This window comes from Bacillus rossius, chromosome 5 (assembly GCF_032445375.1).
Source record: "Bacillus rossius redtenbacheri isolate Brsri chromosome 5, Brsri_v3, whole genome shotgun sequence".
NCBI classification, from domain to species: Eukaryota; Metazoa; Arthropoda; class Insecta; order Phasmatodea; family Bacillidae; genus Bacillus; species Bacillus rossius.
In genome coordinates this window covers 71,635,450-71,650,970 of record NC_086333.1, presented here as the reverse complement: position 1 = coordinate 71,650,970, position 15,521 = coordinate 71,635,450, and the positions used below count along the sequence as shown (strand labels likewise).

General features: G+C 34.3%; 1 protein-coding gene across 1 annotated transcript in view; it reads right to left on the bottom strand.

Moving 5' to 3' along the window:
* LOC134532296 (PHD finger protein 20-like protein 1) overlaps nt 1-15,521 on the bottom strand; it is a 60,886-nt gene that overhangs the window by 8,195 nt on the left and 37,170 nt on the right. Inside the window, 3 exon segments of the mRNA XM_063368715.1 lie at nt 518-684; nt 3,264-3,418; nt 6,365-6,427. Coding sequence (XP_063224785.1) covers nt 518-684; nt 3,264-3,418; nt 6,365-6,427 — 385 coding nt within the window.

Sequence of the window (15,521 nt, the reverse complement as noted above, 5' to 3'; positions counted from 1 at the left end):
AGGTCTCTGGTCATGTGGAACATTTACCGAAAAAAAACAACTTAGGCTGAGGTTCCCGCAGTCAGAAACATTAGCGTAGCTGTGTTCATAAAGTTGGGGGGGACAAATAATGATTTTGATGTCATGTAAACCCATTCCCCTCTTACCAAGCCGGGGGTCCTCCACCGGAAAATTTTGATTTTAAAAGTGCAAAATAGCGCTTTTTAAGCAAGTTTTTGTATCTAACCATCGGATACATCGATGTTAAAATTATTATTGTTTCCTTGAAGATAAAATTTGATGAGTGAAGAAATTACAAATAAAGTTGGGCAGAATAATATTATAAAATAAAAATTTATCACGGTCTAGAAAGTTGGGAGGGGGGGGGGGTAGGACAGTCCCCTCCACCCAAAAAGTTCAGGGGGACACGTCCCCCCTGTCCCCCCCCCCCCGGTTCCTACGCCCCTGGTCAGAAATAAAGGTAAAAGGTGTCTTGGGTTCGGCGCTGCGATCGGTCCCCCCCCCCCCCCCCCCTCACCTGGGCAGCTTGCCCTCCTTCAGCCAGTCCTGGTCGTGCAGGTACTTCCTGGAGAGCCGGGCGCGAGGCGGGTCCAGGCAGATGGAGCACACGTACTTGTCGGGAACCTCCTCCTCCTTCTCTATGCTGTTGCACACCCCGTGCTGCCAGCACAGGCACAGGTCGCACTGCGCACACAAGACAACACGGCCCGTGACGTCAGCGGGATTACCCAGTTTCCCCACGTTCACATGTCCTGTATACAGGAATCAGTGGCATAGCCAGGATTTTTGTGTATAGGGGGGGGGGGGGGGGGGGGGGGCGGCGTTAAGAAGCATGGCCATCCCCCCCCCCCCCCCCCCCCCGCCACCGGTATTAAATTAAAGCGGTTGTGTCCGGGGGTCTCCTCCCCCGGGAAAATTCGGATTTCAAGGTGTAAATTAGTGCTATTTTAGCAGTTTTCGGTACTTAAATTTAAATATTGTAATGGTAAAAATTTTAATACAAAATTTGTTTGAGTGATGAATAAGAAATTAATTAAAGATTTGGTGCTAAGGGGGTTGTGGTGCGTGTGTTTGAACCCCTGGACCCCCCCCCCCCCCTCCCCTCTGGCTACGCCCCTGTACAGAATTACATTGAAAACCTCTTAAGAAAATTACCTGCATAATAGAACTCTGTCCATTACTACTAAGTTTACATTTCTAAGTAGTATGTACCTTGAGAAACTTATTAACAGGAATTTACTGTACTTTAAAAAATTTATAAACTTTTAAAGCTTTCATATCCAAAATAGATGGACACATACCACTCCTTAAAATTTTTATGCTCAAAACCACACGCTTCTTGACTTATATAGGATATTTTAAAAATTTAAAAAAAAAAAAACTAATTTTATAGTACATTTAAATTTTTACCCATCGCTGGTGTATGTTGCATGGCGTTGGATTACTGTAAGCGACCAAATTCATGAAAATGTTTTGCGTGTGGGGAAAAAGTCACACTTGGGACTAACGTGAATGGCAGTGCTCCCAGGGGGGCTTGCAGCCTGGTCCAGGTCTCCACTGCTAGTACTTCCGTACCAGATCCACTACTTGTTTTAGTACGTTTACTCACAGATCTAACACTTTTTTTTTTTTAATTTAAAATGCTATAGGAGAGAAAATTTCACCATTTTTTTTAAAGATGTTAGTCAAGCTGTTCTGTGGCTCCCTCATTTATCAGCAGCGCAAGTGAAAGAATATTTCCAGCAGTGACATTAAACAAAAGTAAATTAAGTAACACACTACAAACTCCTATGGTTAAATTTACTACTTTTGACAAAAAAATTTAAAATTCATCATATACAGTAAGTCCTCTATTTACGTCGTACCGATTTACGTCGTTTCGGATTAACGTCGCTAATGTTTGAGTACTCATGTTTAAATTTAAGTTGTCGCCGATTCACAATAACGTCGTTTACAATGACCGTAAATCTTTATTTTAACCAAAACACCGTATATAATTTGTTTATAATTCTTTGTTTCCTTCGGTAGTTAAGTTATGCTATGTAGCGTAAGCTACACGTTCACCGCCTTATCTTATCATACATCATGAGGGACGCTTCCTGCTCTCCGCTGCTCTCCGCGCGGTGATGCAATACTACCAGCCCGCCCGCTCGGCCACCCACGTATCTCGCACGTAGAAGTGTTATCTACTTCCCGCAACGACACAGCATTTGCTCCTACCCCTTCCGGCCGACCTTGGGCCGTGGCCGGCCGGTGGCATGAAACATGGCTCATTTTGCGTCGTTTCTATTTACGTCGCGGTTTTCAGGAACGTAACCCCGACGTAAACCGAAGACTTACTGTACCTGTTTCAGAAGAACACATTAATTGAGCAAATTGTGATAGTAAAATTAACAAATACTTTCTTTTCCCTTGTAAAATTAATATTAAATAATTAACAGTTTAAAATTTCATTATTTTATTTCCTAAGTAAGTATTATTTTTAATACAACACATTACACAGTAGTGCAATAAATTCAGACATTTGTTGTCTATCGAAACTGCAAGCGAAGTCCTAAAAATCACATAAGTTTTAAACAGCTAATAAAAGTTTTACCTTTTTTCAATGTTTGTTTGTTAGTTGAGTGGTTTTATGTTTTGAGTTCATTTATAAATCACAAATTACTTAAATAGTTTAAATCAATAGTAAGGAACAATCTACTAGTACTTATTCCCATGGGCGTCGCAAGGATATATTTTATGAGGGGGGACTTCAATTGATTTAGTTGTTGAATATCCATCCCCTGGAAAAAAAGCAGGGGGTCTGGGGGTCCTCCCCCGTGAAAATTTGGGGTTTGAAGGTGCAAAAAGGTGGTTTTTAGGCATTTTTCTTTCCTAAATATTCTAATTATAGTTGGTTGCAATATATAATTTATTTTTTATAAAAAATATTTTCAGAGAACAAATTTGTAAAAACACAGTTAACATATCTGTATTCGGTATCGGACCTGATTTTGATTTTACATGAAGATCGAATTAAAAAGTGCTCACATTACCACGATTGGACTAAATGCATCATGCGCAACATATGGGTTCTATCACAGAAATCATATTTTTAATATAACTACGAAACTAAATATATTATTGGAGGGGACGAAATTGAAGACTTTTATTATTGGGGGGACGTGTCCCCCCCCCCCCCCATCCCCCGCGGTTGCGACGCCCATGCTTATTCCTATAGATCTACTAGTAGTACCTTTTTCCCTGCTAAAGTTGGCACTAACCTGGATCATGAGCCCGTCCTCCTCGAGGTAGCCGCAGGTGCAGTTGATGAGCTCGTCACGTCGCAGCTGCTCCACCGTCTTCTTCTTGTGCACCTTCCCCGCCGGCCGGGCGTCGTCCTGGGCCGCCGCCCCGTCCCCCGGTCCTGCACACAGCACTGCTGCCAACTGCGCCTCGCGCTCGCCATGCCCAGGTGACGGCGCGCTCCGTCCACCTGGAGTCGTCTTTACCGTTTCCCTTTCACGTGGAACCAAGCAGCACAATGGGCCACAATCACACTATGGGACTTTTAATACCCATTGACTAAGATTTCACTGCCTGAAAACCGATTTCAACTGAGGTATTTTGATGGCTCCGAAGATCTCGAGTATTCAATACACCTCATTTTGAAAATTTTAAAAGAGTTCTGTACAATACTTACAAAGATGAAAAAAAATAAATTACGTAGTTGGTTTCCCTATTTTTTTATATTCCTTCTGCGAACAAAATAATGCAAAAGATGCAGTTTTTTTCGCAAAACTGCGTCTAACACAATTGGAAGATCATAACACCATGTCGCGTTGGACAGGCTCCTTAGAGGTGTGTAAGAGTATGTACGATCTTCAACTACAAGGTCAGTTCAATCCTTATCAGAGCTGAAATCAGCATGTGCAGATTCAAGCCTCTAATCCGGCTATGAAAAAAAAAAAAAAAAAAAAAAAAACAGAAAACTGACATGATGCTGACAATGTATATCAAACCAGTACTTTAATGAAGTTAAGTGACTGGTTATTTTCCATTCCCACAGTCAACAAACACTGAAAGGACATACTAAAGCATTAATCTACCTTCGAAATTAATAAGCATTCATTACAGCATGTATGTTTCTCTTAAAACCTCTATCAGAAGTTGTGCATCTAATAAAAGTTAATATAGAGAACTTTTAGTTTCAAAAACATATTGGAGAAATGGGATGAAATATAATAAAATCGTAATTTGGGTATATCAATTACACAAATAAAAAAAATTACATTGTAATTTTTTAATTTTTAAAATATATTTGTAAATTTTTTAAAATGAATTTGGATGTTATATGTGGGTTTTTTTTTTTTTTAAGTGAGGAACAACAGAATACATTGTAAAGAATATTTATTATGTTTTGCAGGTAAAATCCCAGTCAACTTTTTTTAAAAATTTTTTAAAAGTTAGTAATGCAACATTTTATAAGGTCCACAGATTTTCTTCTTGAAGATCGAGAATCACAGACCTTCAGTAATCTTTTATGTACCGAAAACGATCGAATCAACATGTCAGAACATGAATGTGTATGTAAATGACTTTTACATGCAATAATATTCTAATATGATGACCTTCAGCAGGAACTTACAAAAAAATTAAGAAAAAATTTTCGACTACATACATATGGGAGAGATTTTTCTTTGATAATCAGTGCATTGTAGGTCTCTAGTGAGAGTTGTAATAACTATTTGGAGCACAAGGAGACGTATCCCAATTCCCTGATCACTTTGCTCCTGCTTTGTCTTACAAATCTCAAGGTTGTTTTGTTAGGCAGATTAATAAGAAATTTATCAGCTTCAAAATGTGCTGGTATTTGCATCTTCCTCAAAAAATGTGCGACATTACACTACAGTTATTCACAAGCGGATCTCACAGAGTACTTGCAATGAGAATTAAGAACAACACAGAAATAACAGATAACATTAACAAATAGAAAATAGTTTTGTACAAAATATTAATATCACTAATAACAAATATTAAATACGAACAGTACACTCATGCATTTGAGTGCCCCTGTAAACACACAAATTAAAACATCATCAAACATCATACACACCCCATGTACCACATACCACACACATTCAAAGTTTAAACCTACCAAACTGGATATTGCATCAGGTGTGGAATTGACGAACACAATTCTACACACATTATCGTGGAATGTTTTGAAATCAAAAATCCAGGGTTTTAAGTACATAACTGTGTTTTCAGTGAAAAACACAGCGGCATGAAATAATTTAAATGTTCTGGCTTATAGGTTACAGGCAAAGTTGCAAACTGTTATGCACGAGAGTGCAAATGGGTTTGACTTCGCAAACCATAATGGCTGACAGCTGTATCTGGTCTCGACTTGCTGAATTATAAAATAGCCAAAGCAAAGGCCACAAGGCTCAACCTAGGTACTAGCACATAACCTACTGACCCATAACAATCATTTTCTCTATCAATACTGGCATATCATGGCTCTAAAGATGGTTAATATGAGGACATAAAAATATTTTACAGTTCCTATAAAATTTATTAAACAATTAATAATATATTCAACACCTCAACAGCAATAGCAAAGAACTGGCAGTATAAAATCTAACAAAGAAAAATTTTGCATGCACATTTAGTTACTCGAAAAATCAATAGTAACAGGTGCTGGTTAGTCATGATACATGCATGTGAAACACTAGATACATATTTAGTGCAAAAAAATACTGAAGAAAAGCTTTATTATAAACAAATATCCAGGTACCAAGTCAGGGTTAGTGATGATCATAACATTTTGCATGTATTAAATGGTTAAGTTTATTTAAGTTTAATCATAGAATGGAAAATTAAAAACTAAGTTTTTAACATCTAGCAGTAATAAAAATAATTTTTTTAACAAAATAACATTCTTTGAAAAGCACAAACATTAGTTAATTTTATTAATATTTTGCATCTTCTGCACTAAAACATGATAAAATTAAGATTTTAACCTGAAAAATGTTTCGGCACAGCACTCAAACTATGTTCCAAGCCTACTTGTGCACTAAATCTATAGCTGCACTTATATTTCAGTATTTAAATCAGCTCACACAGATGTGTACTTCCCCATGGACTTTTCCATTTAAACTTTATAGCTCACAATTGGAAATGCCCACAGAAATAAAATTAACTTCTTACCCTTTAACAGGATGCAACCTTACAGCTGATCTTCCGTGCAATGAAACCAAATGCATCCATCTCAGAAACGACTGTTCAAAACCAACCACAGCAAGCCACTTTTTTCGACCCCGGAGGCCGCTCGTCGCTAGAGTCGGAAGCGAACGGGGGTTGGTTTGTTTTCTTTAGTTACCTGTGCGCTGCGGGCACCTGTCGCAGATCGCAAGCACGCCACACTCGGCTAAACTGACGCAACCTAAAAAAGAGGGGTTGGAAGGAAGAGAGAGAAGCGTCGGGGCGAGGAGAGCGGGGAAAGAGCGGGGGCTTGGATCCCTCCCCACCACAGTCCTCGGGAGCTACTGTGCACTCTCACTCACCGACCCTCTCCCACGATAGTGTCCACAGACTGCACTGCAAACCTGCACTGGACTTGAAACTCACTGACAATAAAATAACTTTAAAATTTAAATCTTAGATACCATTTAAGGGAATAATAAAAAACAATCAAAATGGGATTATACGTCTTTTCATAATGGACATCATCTGTGATCAATCGCTAATGATTACTATAGGCCCGTGTGAAAGTTCAAAAGTTCAAATATCAAAACAAATCACTTATAATTTGAAATCTATTTCAAATAAATTTTTAAATAACAAATATTCGATTGTATTCACATGTAGAGAAGCCGTTGCATAGCGCCTCATGTAACTAACAACATTACGAGTCAGTGTCGAACACACAGCCAGTTTCAGTACATTACAGTGTACACATTGAACAGCAGAATGGCTCATTCCTATGGACAAGATTATATGGTGGATTGCGCAAAAACAGAAATAACACCGAAATGCTTGACAATACACCATTAAAAACCAAAATTCAAGTTACCTAATAGACCAAAAAGTACCAAAATGCAACTAGAAATCATGAAATTAATCAGCATTTTTAATCAGAACTTAATTAAAAAAAGTTAAACTCAATCAATGTAATTTTTTAAGCATAAAGTTTGTAACTAAATTTATGCACTAATAGATTGCAAAAAATAAATTTTACTCTTATTTTTTATATTGCAACAGTTATTATCAGTAACACATTTTTACATTACAAGGTTGGTACATTTTTGAAAACATACAAAGTCTTGCAGATATATTTTATAGTTCTGAGTAGTTCTGTTCTCTATATATTTATTACATATTAGACTATTTATATTGTAAAAATGCATCATGCATCAGTAAAAATCACCCTGTTTTGGTGAAATATGCATCATTAAAGATTTAAATATATTTGTTGAATATATGTTACCTTTATGTATAAACAAAATTGGCTAAAAAATAAAACCATTAAATTTTGTCTCTGCTAATTTCAGACTGCAGCTGAAAACAAGCAAACAATATTGCTACCATTGTAAATAAAACCTCAAAAGGATCTATCTCTTTCATATTTATATTTTAGTATTTAATATTTATAACCATTAATGTGAAATATCTATTGCAACTGCACAAAACTGTATAAAAGTATTTGTTGAAATACAAATTTTAAACTATCATAACTTTTGTTATTTTAATTTGATGTTTGTATTCAAGAATATTTTGATATCTGTACTTAAATTAGATTCAAACTATAAAAAAACTTATATTCACACAGGCGTACGTATTCAAGGACTAAAATATTTTACCGAACAAGCACTGCAGTGCCCTCCAATTTAAACTGTATTACAAATGATGGTTCAACAAGGGAGACATTGTCGTACATCAATTTTCCAGCCCTGTCGAGTTTTTCAGAGAAGGTTTCATGTCCAATCCAGCTTTCAAAGGTAAACTTAAAAATCCACCCCGTTCCATGTGAGCGGTTTTGGAGGAACTCTATCCAGTTGAGAACCAAATCTCACTCAAAGAATTATTCATAAGTGGGTAGTATTCACACACCACTGCAAAATGACACTTTGTAAAGCATGAGGCTGTGGGTTCAAATCATTCTCAATTTTCATTCTAACAAGGCCTAACATGTGGTGTAACAATTTATGCTGGTTTTACTTCAATAAAAAATGACATGAAGAATTTTTCAATATTTAAATGCAGATACAAAAAAAAAAATCCATAATTAATTGCTGTATCAACTCAATTACGAAATACTAGACACATTTTTAAAAATTGTACAATAAATTAATTGCATTTAATGCCATTTTTCATTAAATGTACTTTAATCTCAAAACATGTGTTATTCAGACCATTATGTACATATACTCTAGGATGCCCCATTCACTTTAGTAATACAAAAAAATGAAGATAAAATACAATTAAAATACTAAAATTAGTCTTGGATAAAATTATTATTCATGATAGCATCAGTGCTTATTAACAAGACACTGTTGTACTGAAGATTTTTTTGTATTAGGGATGCGCATACCATTCCTTTAATCAGCACTTGGTCCAATTAATGTAATATTGCTTGAAGCAATAAGTAAGTGCATTCAAAATAAATGAAATGGGTTGCAAACCCAATTGGTATCCAATAAGCATTGTACAAGTAGGATTCAAATGTTAATGAGATCAGTATAAATTTCAAGAGAATGTTAACACCCAAGTACATCAATTACGAATAACCCAACAAAAATTTAATTTTCAGATTTTGTAACTAAAAAAAATTTAATTAGGTATAGCACTTAACACTTTCACTGAATATTCACATTGTTTGAAACTAACCTTAGTAAAATGATCCTATTTAAGATGTGTTTGGTTGTTATCTGAATGGGTAACTCAATTTTACATTACAAAGTGTGTGAAATTTTATTTTTATATAATTTATATTTCCAAGCAGTCTATAATAATTTTAAATGGTGTAGTAAATAAAATGGCAATACTCAATACAGAAAAGTTTGTAAAATATTACAGTATTGCTTTGCAGATCATTTCTTGAAATGTAAAAGTAAACTTACAATTTACCCATTTTATAGATAGGTAGTACAGGAAGAAGGCCAAAAACATAGATTAAAATTGAGCATATTGTGACCATTTTTTCTTTGCATTTTGGCCCAAAGCATGCAACATGCACAACTGTAGTTAATGACACATATATTTACGTGAATATCAAACATAACTAAAGTTTTATATTTTAGCCAATAATAAGTGGGAACTCATAATATACCATGAAAAAACTTTCATGTATTCTATTTAAGGAATACTAACTAGTACTTACACTACAGAGTAAACACTTTCACCAAACAACCACGATAAAATACTGAAGCTTGATACAAGTGGCTGCAGTTTCCATGTATGTGCTTTCATGAACCTGACAGCCCAATCCTAGGCAGAAGCACTTTGCAAAACTGTCAAAAATGCAGTGGGCCTTCTAACAGGCATATCTAACTACACAATGTAATCACACATGCATGATATGCACAAATGTAAAAAAAAAAAAAATAATTGCATTAAAATAATTCCACACCATTTAAATTAATGAGGCTGGATAGTTAAGGAAGTCAGTAAGTACCATCAAACTACATGCATAATTAGCTACTCAGTTGCTAAAACATAAAAATCTACGAATAAGAGTACCGATACAATACTATATAGAGACGTGCATGCATGTGCAGTTTGTGTGCACCATGTTTCACAGCACACTGCACCTCAGTATAAGAACTCAAATTTTATAATTCAAGGACTAAAAATAATTGTCTGCATAGACTCTTTAAAAAGATATGAAACAATATTACAATAATTAAGTAACTTTTTTTGTTAGTATGTGTATAAAATAACGTAAAATATCAATTTTTTTTACTACTACTTGAAAAAGTCAAATATTTCTATTTTCTAGCCAGTTCACAGAACCAGTGACATAGGAGTATTTTTTAGAATGAGAATGGATTTTTTTCAGGTGTAAATTAAGTGGTGTCATTACAAAGCAATAATGTAAACAACACAATAATTAATCGGAGAAAGTATGGATTCCACTTAACCAAAATTTGAATTTTTTTTTTTACCAATTTTATATATAAAATCAGTAATTTTTTGTATTTACAAAAACAGAATAAATGTTACTAAAAAAGATTTGTGTATACAGTTCAGTTTGCACTAACCTTAGCATCTTTACAACTCAATTACCCATGCTAATTGTAAAGTACCGTAAACCAAACATCAATTCTGCTGATTTATGCAGAATTTTCAAAATTTAATTTTTTTCAAGATTATTTACTTTATAACTTTACACAGAATATAACATTTGAAAAAGATTAATCACTAAGCTGGACTTCATTATAACTAAATCACTAATCACGAGCAACTGTTTATTTACGTTCCTTCATAATTTTGGCTCTATTTGAAAGATTCAAGATTTCATTTCTGGCTCTGGTAAAAGTAAAAGTAATAAAAACAGGTTTACAGTTTGTTTAAAGATTTGAACCCACAACCATTTTCATGACTTTTTTTCAGAATTAGAAATAAAAATCAAGAAGCTAAGAACAGAGATAAATGAAGCAGTAAAATTAAAAACCCATACCAAGCAAGTACGGATGATATTAATAATGGGGAAAAACCAACCTTTCTCAAGTGACGAGGACTGAGTGAGCGATAGGATTGACCAGACCGAGATACACACAAACTATACACATACTCACAAGCTACTCTTACGAAACAATAACACAAGTACTGACATGTTCAAACTGGCAAAAAAGACTGTTCCATGTATCTTTTCTTGGCCCCATGCCCAGTATTATGACAATAGTATTATTTACTGCATTCTATAAATAAAAGTACACTACATATTTAGAAAACTAAACCATCAACTTTTTCAAACTACAATGTGTACAACACATTGAAAAATTAAAAATAAGGTGTGTAACTGACAACAAAGTTACATACCAAAAACCCAGTTGGAATCATAAATATTTTGTTCTATTTCAGTTCATCAGCTTCAGAAAATGTTGTGTGCATGAAATTTTATACACCCATGCATTCTGTCTCTGGTAAATGGTATAAACTATGAGTTCACACTTCTATGTAGAAGGGTTTACTTGCTTATCAGCACTTCAAAAGTGCTGAGGATGTGAGCGGATCCCTACGCTAGACGTTGCTTGAGCTCTTTATTCGACAAGCCAAAACTTGTGACATACCTACATACACAACCGCTTTACGTTAACATTAAGGCCGGTTTACACACGAGCAGAATACACTCAGCTGACAGAGAAGATATGAACAGCCCAATCAGAGCGCAGCCTTATCATTCTCACTAGCAACACTGAAGTACTGAACTAACACTGAAATTTCAGCACGTGAAGAAAGAACAATTTTGCAGATTTCGTTCCCAGACTTTACAGTTTAAAATGTAGCATGCAAAAAGGCAAATTTATAAATTTTATTTTCAAACATACTTTTAATTAGTGCTACCTCGCAATGGAAATTTAAACAAATAAGGATGTGTTATACAACAGTGTGAAACAAATACTTCAAGAAATAAGAGGAATTTGGGAGAAAATTACATACACTATGCCAAAACCAATAGGAAAAAATACTGTTTTCATTAGATTGCTGCTCCAACTATTTCTTAACTTGAAAACATTCATCATCTTTTTTATCAGATTGAACATGCCATGCAAAAAAAATATATCTATAATTTATAACTTCCACAATACACTTATTATAAGTATAAAATAGATGCACATTTTCCTACGGTGAGTGCAAAATGGTAACGGTATTTTCTAGCAGCACATCAAATTAAAACAAACGAACACAACAACTATCTTGTCTTAAGGCTGGGCATCACTCGAAAAGTGAATAAAAAAAACCTGAGCAAAGAGCAACAAATGTCATTTGACAGCTTGAGATGATTATGACAACCTATAATAAACTACACAAAACATTAACAAACCATAACAAACTATATAGGGCCAAAAATTGTATTTGTTTGTTACAGTCAAGTTTTAAAATCTGAAATACAAACTTTGACTGAAACCGATTGGGGAAAAAAAAGCCATTAATATATGTATTAACAGAAAAAAAATATAATTTTTCATTAAAATTATATATATTTAGGAAATTTCAATTTATATTCTAAACACAGGACAGTGATAAAAAAAAAACCTTCTTCTAGTTTTGCAGACTGCAACTTCAGTATTAAAATAAAACTAACAAGCCCTATTGTAACCACAAATTGTATAGGGTAACTTCGTGGAATAACGCCAGGCGGGCAATAACGCCATTTCAAATTGTACAAGTAGTTTCCAGCAAAACCGGTAGATGGTGTGGGATGTATCTATCCTGAAACGAAGGTCACAGCCCCCTCACCATTTTTGCTCGTCCACTTCCAGTAAGCGGTTTAGTCGCAAGGAATTTGTTATTGCATTAGTGAGTGCGCGTGGCAGTAAATAAAAAGTAAAACATTTTCAGCGCCATTTCAGGTAAGCCTTTTTTATTTTTAGAAATCAACTTTTTCATTGTTAGTGTTATATGTCATCATATTCAGTTTTTAAAAGCGTACATTTTAAAGTCATGAACCAATGTTGTTGTGGCATGTAAGGATATTCAGTAGATGTTTGAAAACAAAAAGTCATGTCGGGAAATATCACCACATACACGGCGGGCAATTACGCCATAATTTATATTTTGTAGAGAGACTAGGAAAATAGCGCCACATTTGTTTCATTGTAACTATGTATTTTGAAAGCCAATAATAAATACAGCTTCTGGTTAAAGGTTATTCTTCATTAACCACTGTAACCTTATTTTTGGTGTTGTGAAAATGTAATTTTAATTAGGCCTACTTAATTTATTTGAATAAAATATTTCATGGTGTGAATTTTAGTGGTAGCAGTTTTAATTTGAATTTGTCATTGTGACGTTAATAAGTTTATGAAGAGGGTAACAATATTTTTCTTCCATATTACAGATGCAAATATTGCTGCAATGGGGAAGAAATGCCAAAATATAAGAGCAAAATGGAAAACAGAAGATCTACAGAATGCAATACAAAAAATAAAATCAGGATCGTCTGTAACATCAGCTTCAAGACAATATAAAATCCCTAGAATAACACTGAGAGATTGGCTGAAAAGAGGGGACAGAACACCGGAACGTAAACTTGGGCGTAATGCGGTCTTAAGTGCTAATATAGAGGAAGATTTAAAAAGAAGGGTGATTAGATTGCAGCAAGTAGATTTCGGATTGACTAGGAATCAGATTTGCTCATTTGCTTTCCAGATATGCGATGAGAAAGGAATTTGCCATCCTTTCTCTAATAAGAAAGTGGGCAAAGACTGGTTTTATGGCTTCATGAGAAGAAATAATATTGTGTTAAGAAAGGCCGAGAATCTTAGCTACGGCAGACTCATGAGGTTCAATAAGGAAATTGTTAGTGCACACTTTGAATTGTTAGGAAAAACTCTAGACAACATGAATCTTCACAATCAGCCCCACCTTATTTACGATGTTGATGAGAGTGGATTACAATTGGCCTACAATTGTTCGCAGCTAGTTCTAGCTGAAAAAGGTTGTAAATGTGAACATGCAGCAACTCATGGAGAAAAGGGGGAAACTGTTAACTGTCGTAGCTTGCAGTAACGCTACTGGCATAAACTGGATTCCGCCTATGATATTGTATAAAGGAAAGTATTCAAAAAAAATAATAGTTTAAAAAAACTAAAAAACACGCTTTTATAGAAAATCCAACTAAAAGATAGAAAATAAATTTTAATAAATTTGAATTAAAAATAGTGTAAAAAAAAAGTATGTTATTTAAAAAAAAGTGTGGGGTGCTTTTTAAGATATTATCAAAATGATAATCCTTCTACTCATATCTGTCAATAAAATAATTATAACTATTGACACCATACACCCCAGGCTTTTTTTAAATAACATACATTATTTTTTATTTTAAACTATTTTTAATTCAGATTTATTAAAATTTATTTTCTATTTTTTAGTTGGATTTTCTATAAAAGCGTGTTTTTTAGTTTTTTTAAACTATTATTTATTTTCTAATTTTTAATTTGGTTTATTTATAAAAGCATGTTTTTTTAAATTTTTTTAAACTCTTATTTGTTCTAATCTACTATTAAGTCCGTGATAACTATAAGTAACTGTAATTATTTTCCAAATTATTAATGTGTACAGCTGTATTGATAGTCAAATCTCGATTTTAGAAGCCATTCAAAGATTTTAACGTTATCAATATAAGTCTTACATACTGTACGTAATTAATGCTGTGAAGCAGGAAAGGATGGAAGTTACGGATTAATTATTACTTGAAGTGTACTACATTTACATAACATAAATTTTGGGAAGAATACGGATTGAGAAAGGATGCGGAAAGGACCTTCTCAATGAGAGTGTATAGAATATGAGAGAAAAATTCGGATAGCCCGGACTGGGATTCAAACCCAGAGCCTTCCAATGACATGTCGGCTGCTCTACCATCGGACGCTCGATGTACGATAAATATGGAACAAAGCTCCCCATGCTTTTTTTCACAATAATACTAGTATTTTTCATTCATTGTTTTAAGCTTATTTTAAAAATTATTTTTCACTTTTTAGTTTGATGTGCTTTAAAAGCATGTTAATTAGTATTTTTAAACAATATTTATTTTTCACTTTTTAGTTTGAATAGAAGGATTGGCGAAGTCCCAGACATTACAGTTGGATTTACGGCACCAATCCCAAAATTTGTTGAAAAGTAAATTAAATTTTTTTTTCAGCCGTGAATTGTGATAAACCGAAATAACACCGAAAAGCATGTCAATGCACCATTAAAAACAGAACTGCAAGTTAATGCACCATAATGATTCGAAATTCCACTAAAATCACGAGATTAATCAGCATTTTTTTTTGCAAAACTTAACTTATATCACAAAAATTTAAATTCTGATATATTAAATTCAATGAACTTAATTTAGTCAGCATGATATTTGGACCAAAAATTACGTACTTTAACAGATAGGAAAATATTAATTTTACCTTTAAGTTGCATCTTTTATCAGTAAATCATATTTTCACACTTCTGATGTCTGCTCCCATACATTATTTTCTATACACACCATCACTCGCAGATTTATTTATATCTTGACTAGTTCTGTCAAAAGCATACCTATCACAAATTATCTTATTGTAAACGTGCACCATATATTTTACAAAATGGCACTATTTCGGTAAAATTAGTACATATAAAGAAATATCCGTGTATAAATCATTTTGGAAAAGACACTATATATATATATTACTGGCCGCCACTTGGCCGTCCCTGCTCCTCTTTTATTTGTAATTTCCCCTCCTCCCTCATTTAACACCCCACTCCAGAGTGTGGCACTTTCTGTTACTTCCTGACGAGTCATCGCCCCGACTTACCCCTACCAGCTTGAAAGGAAT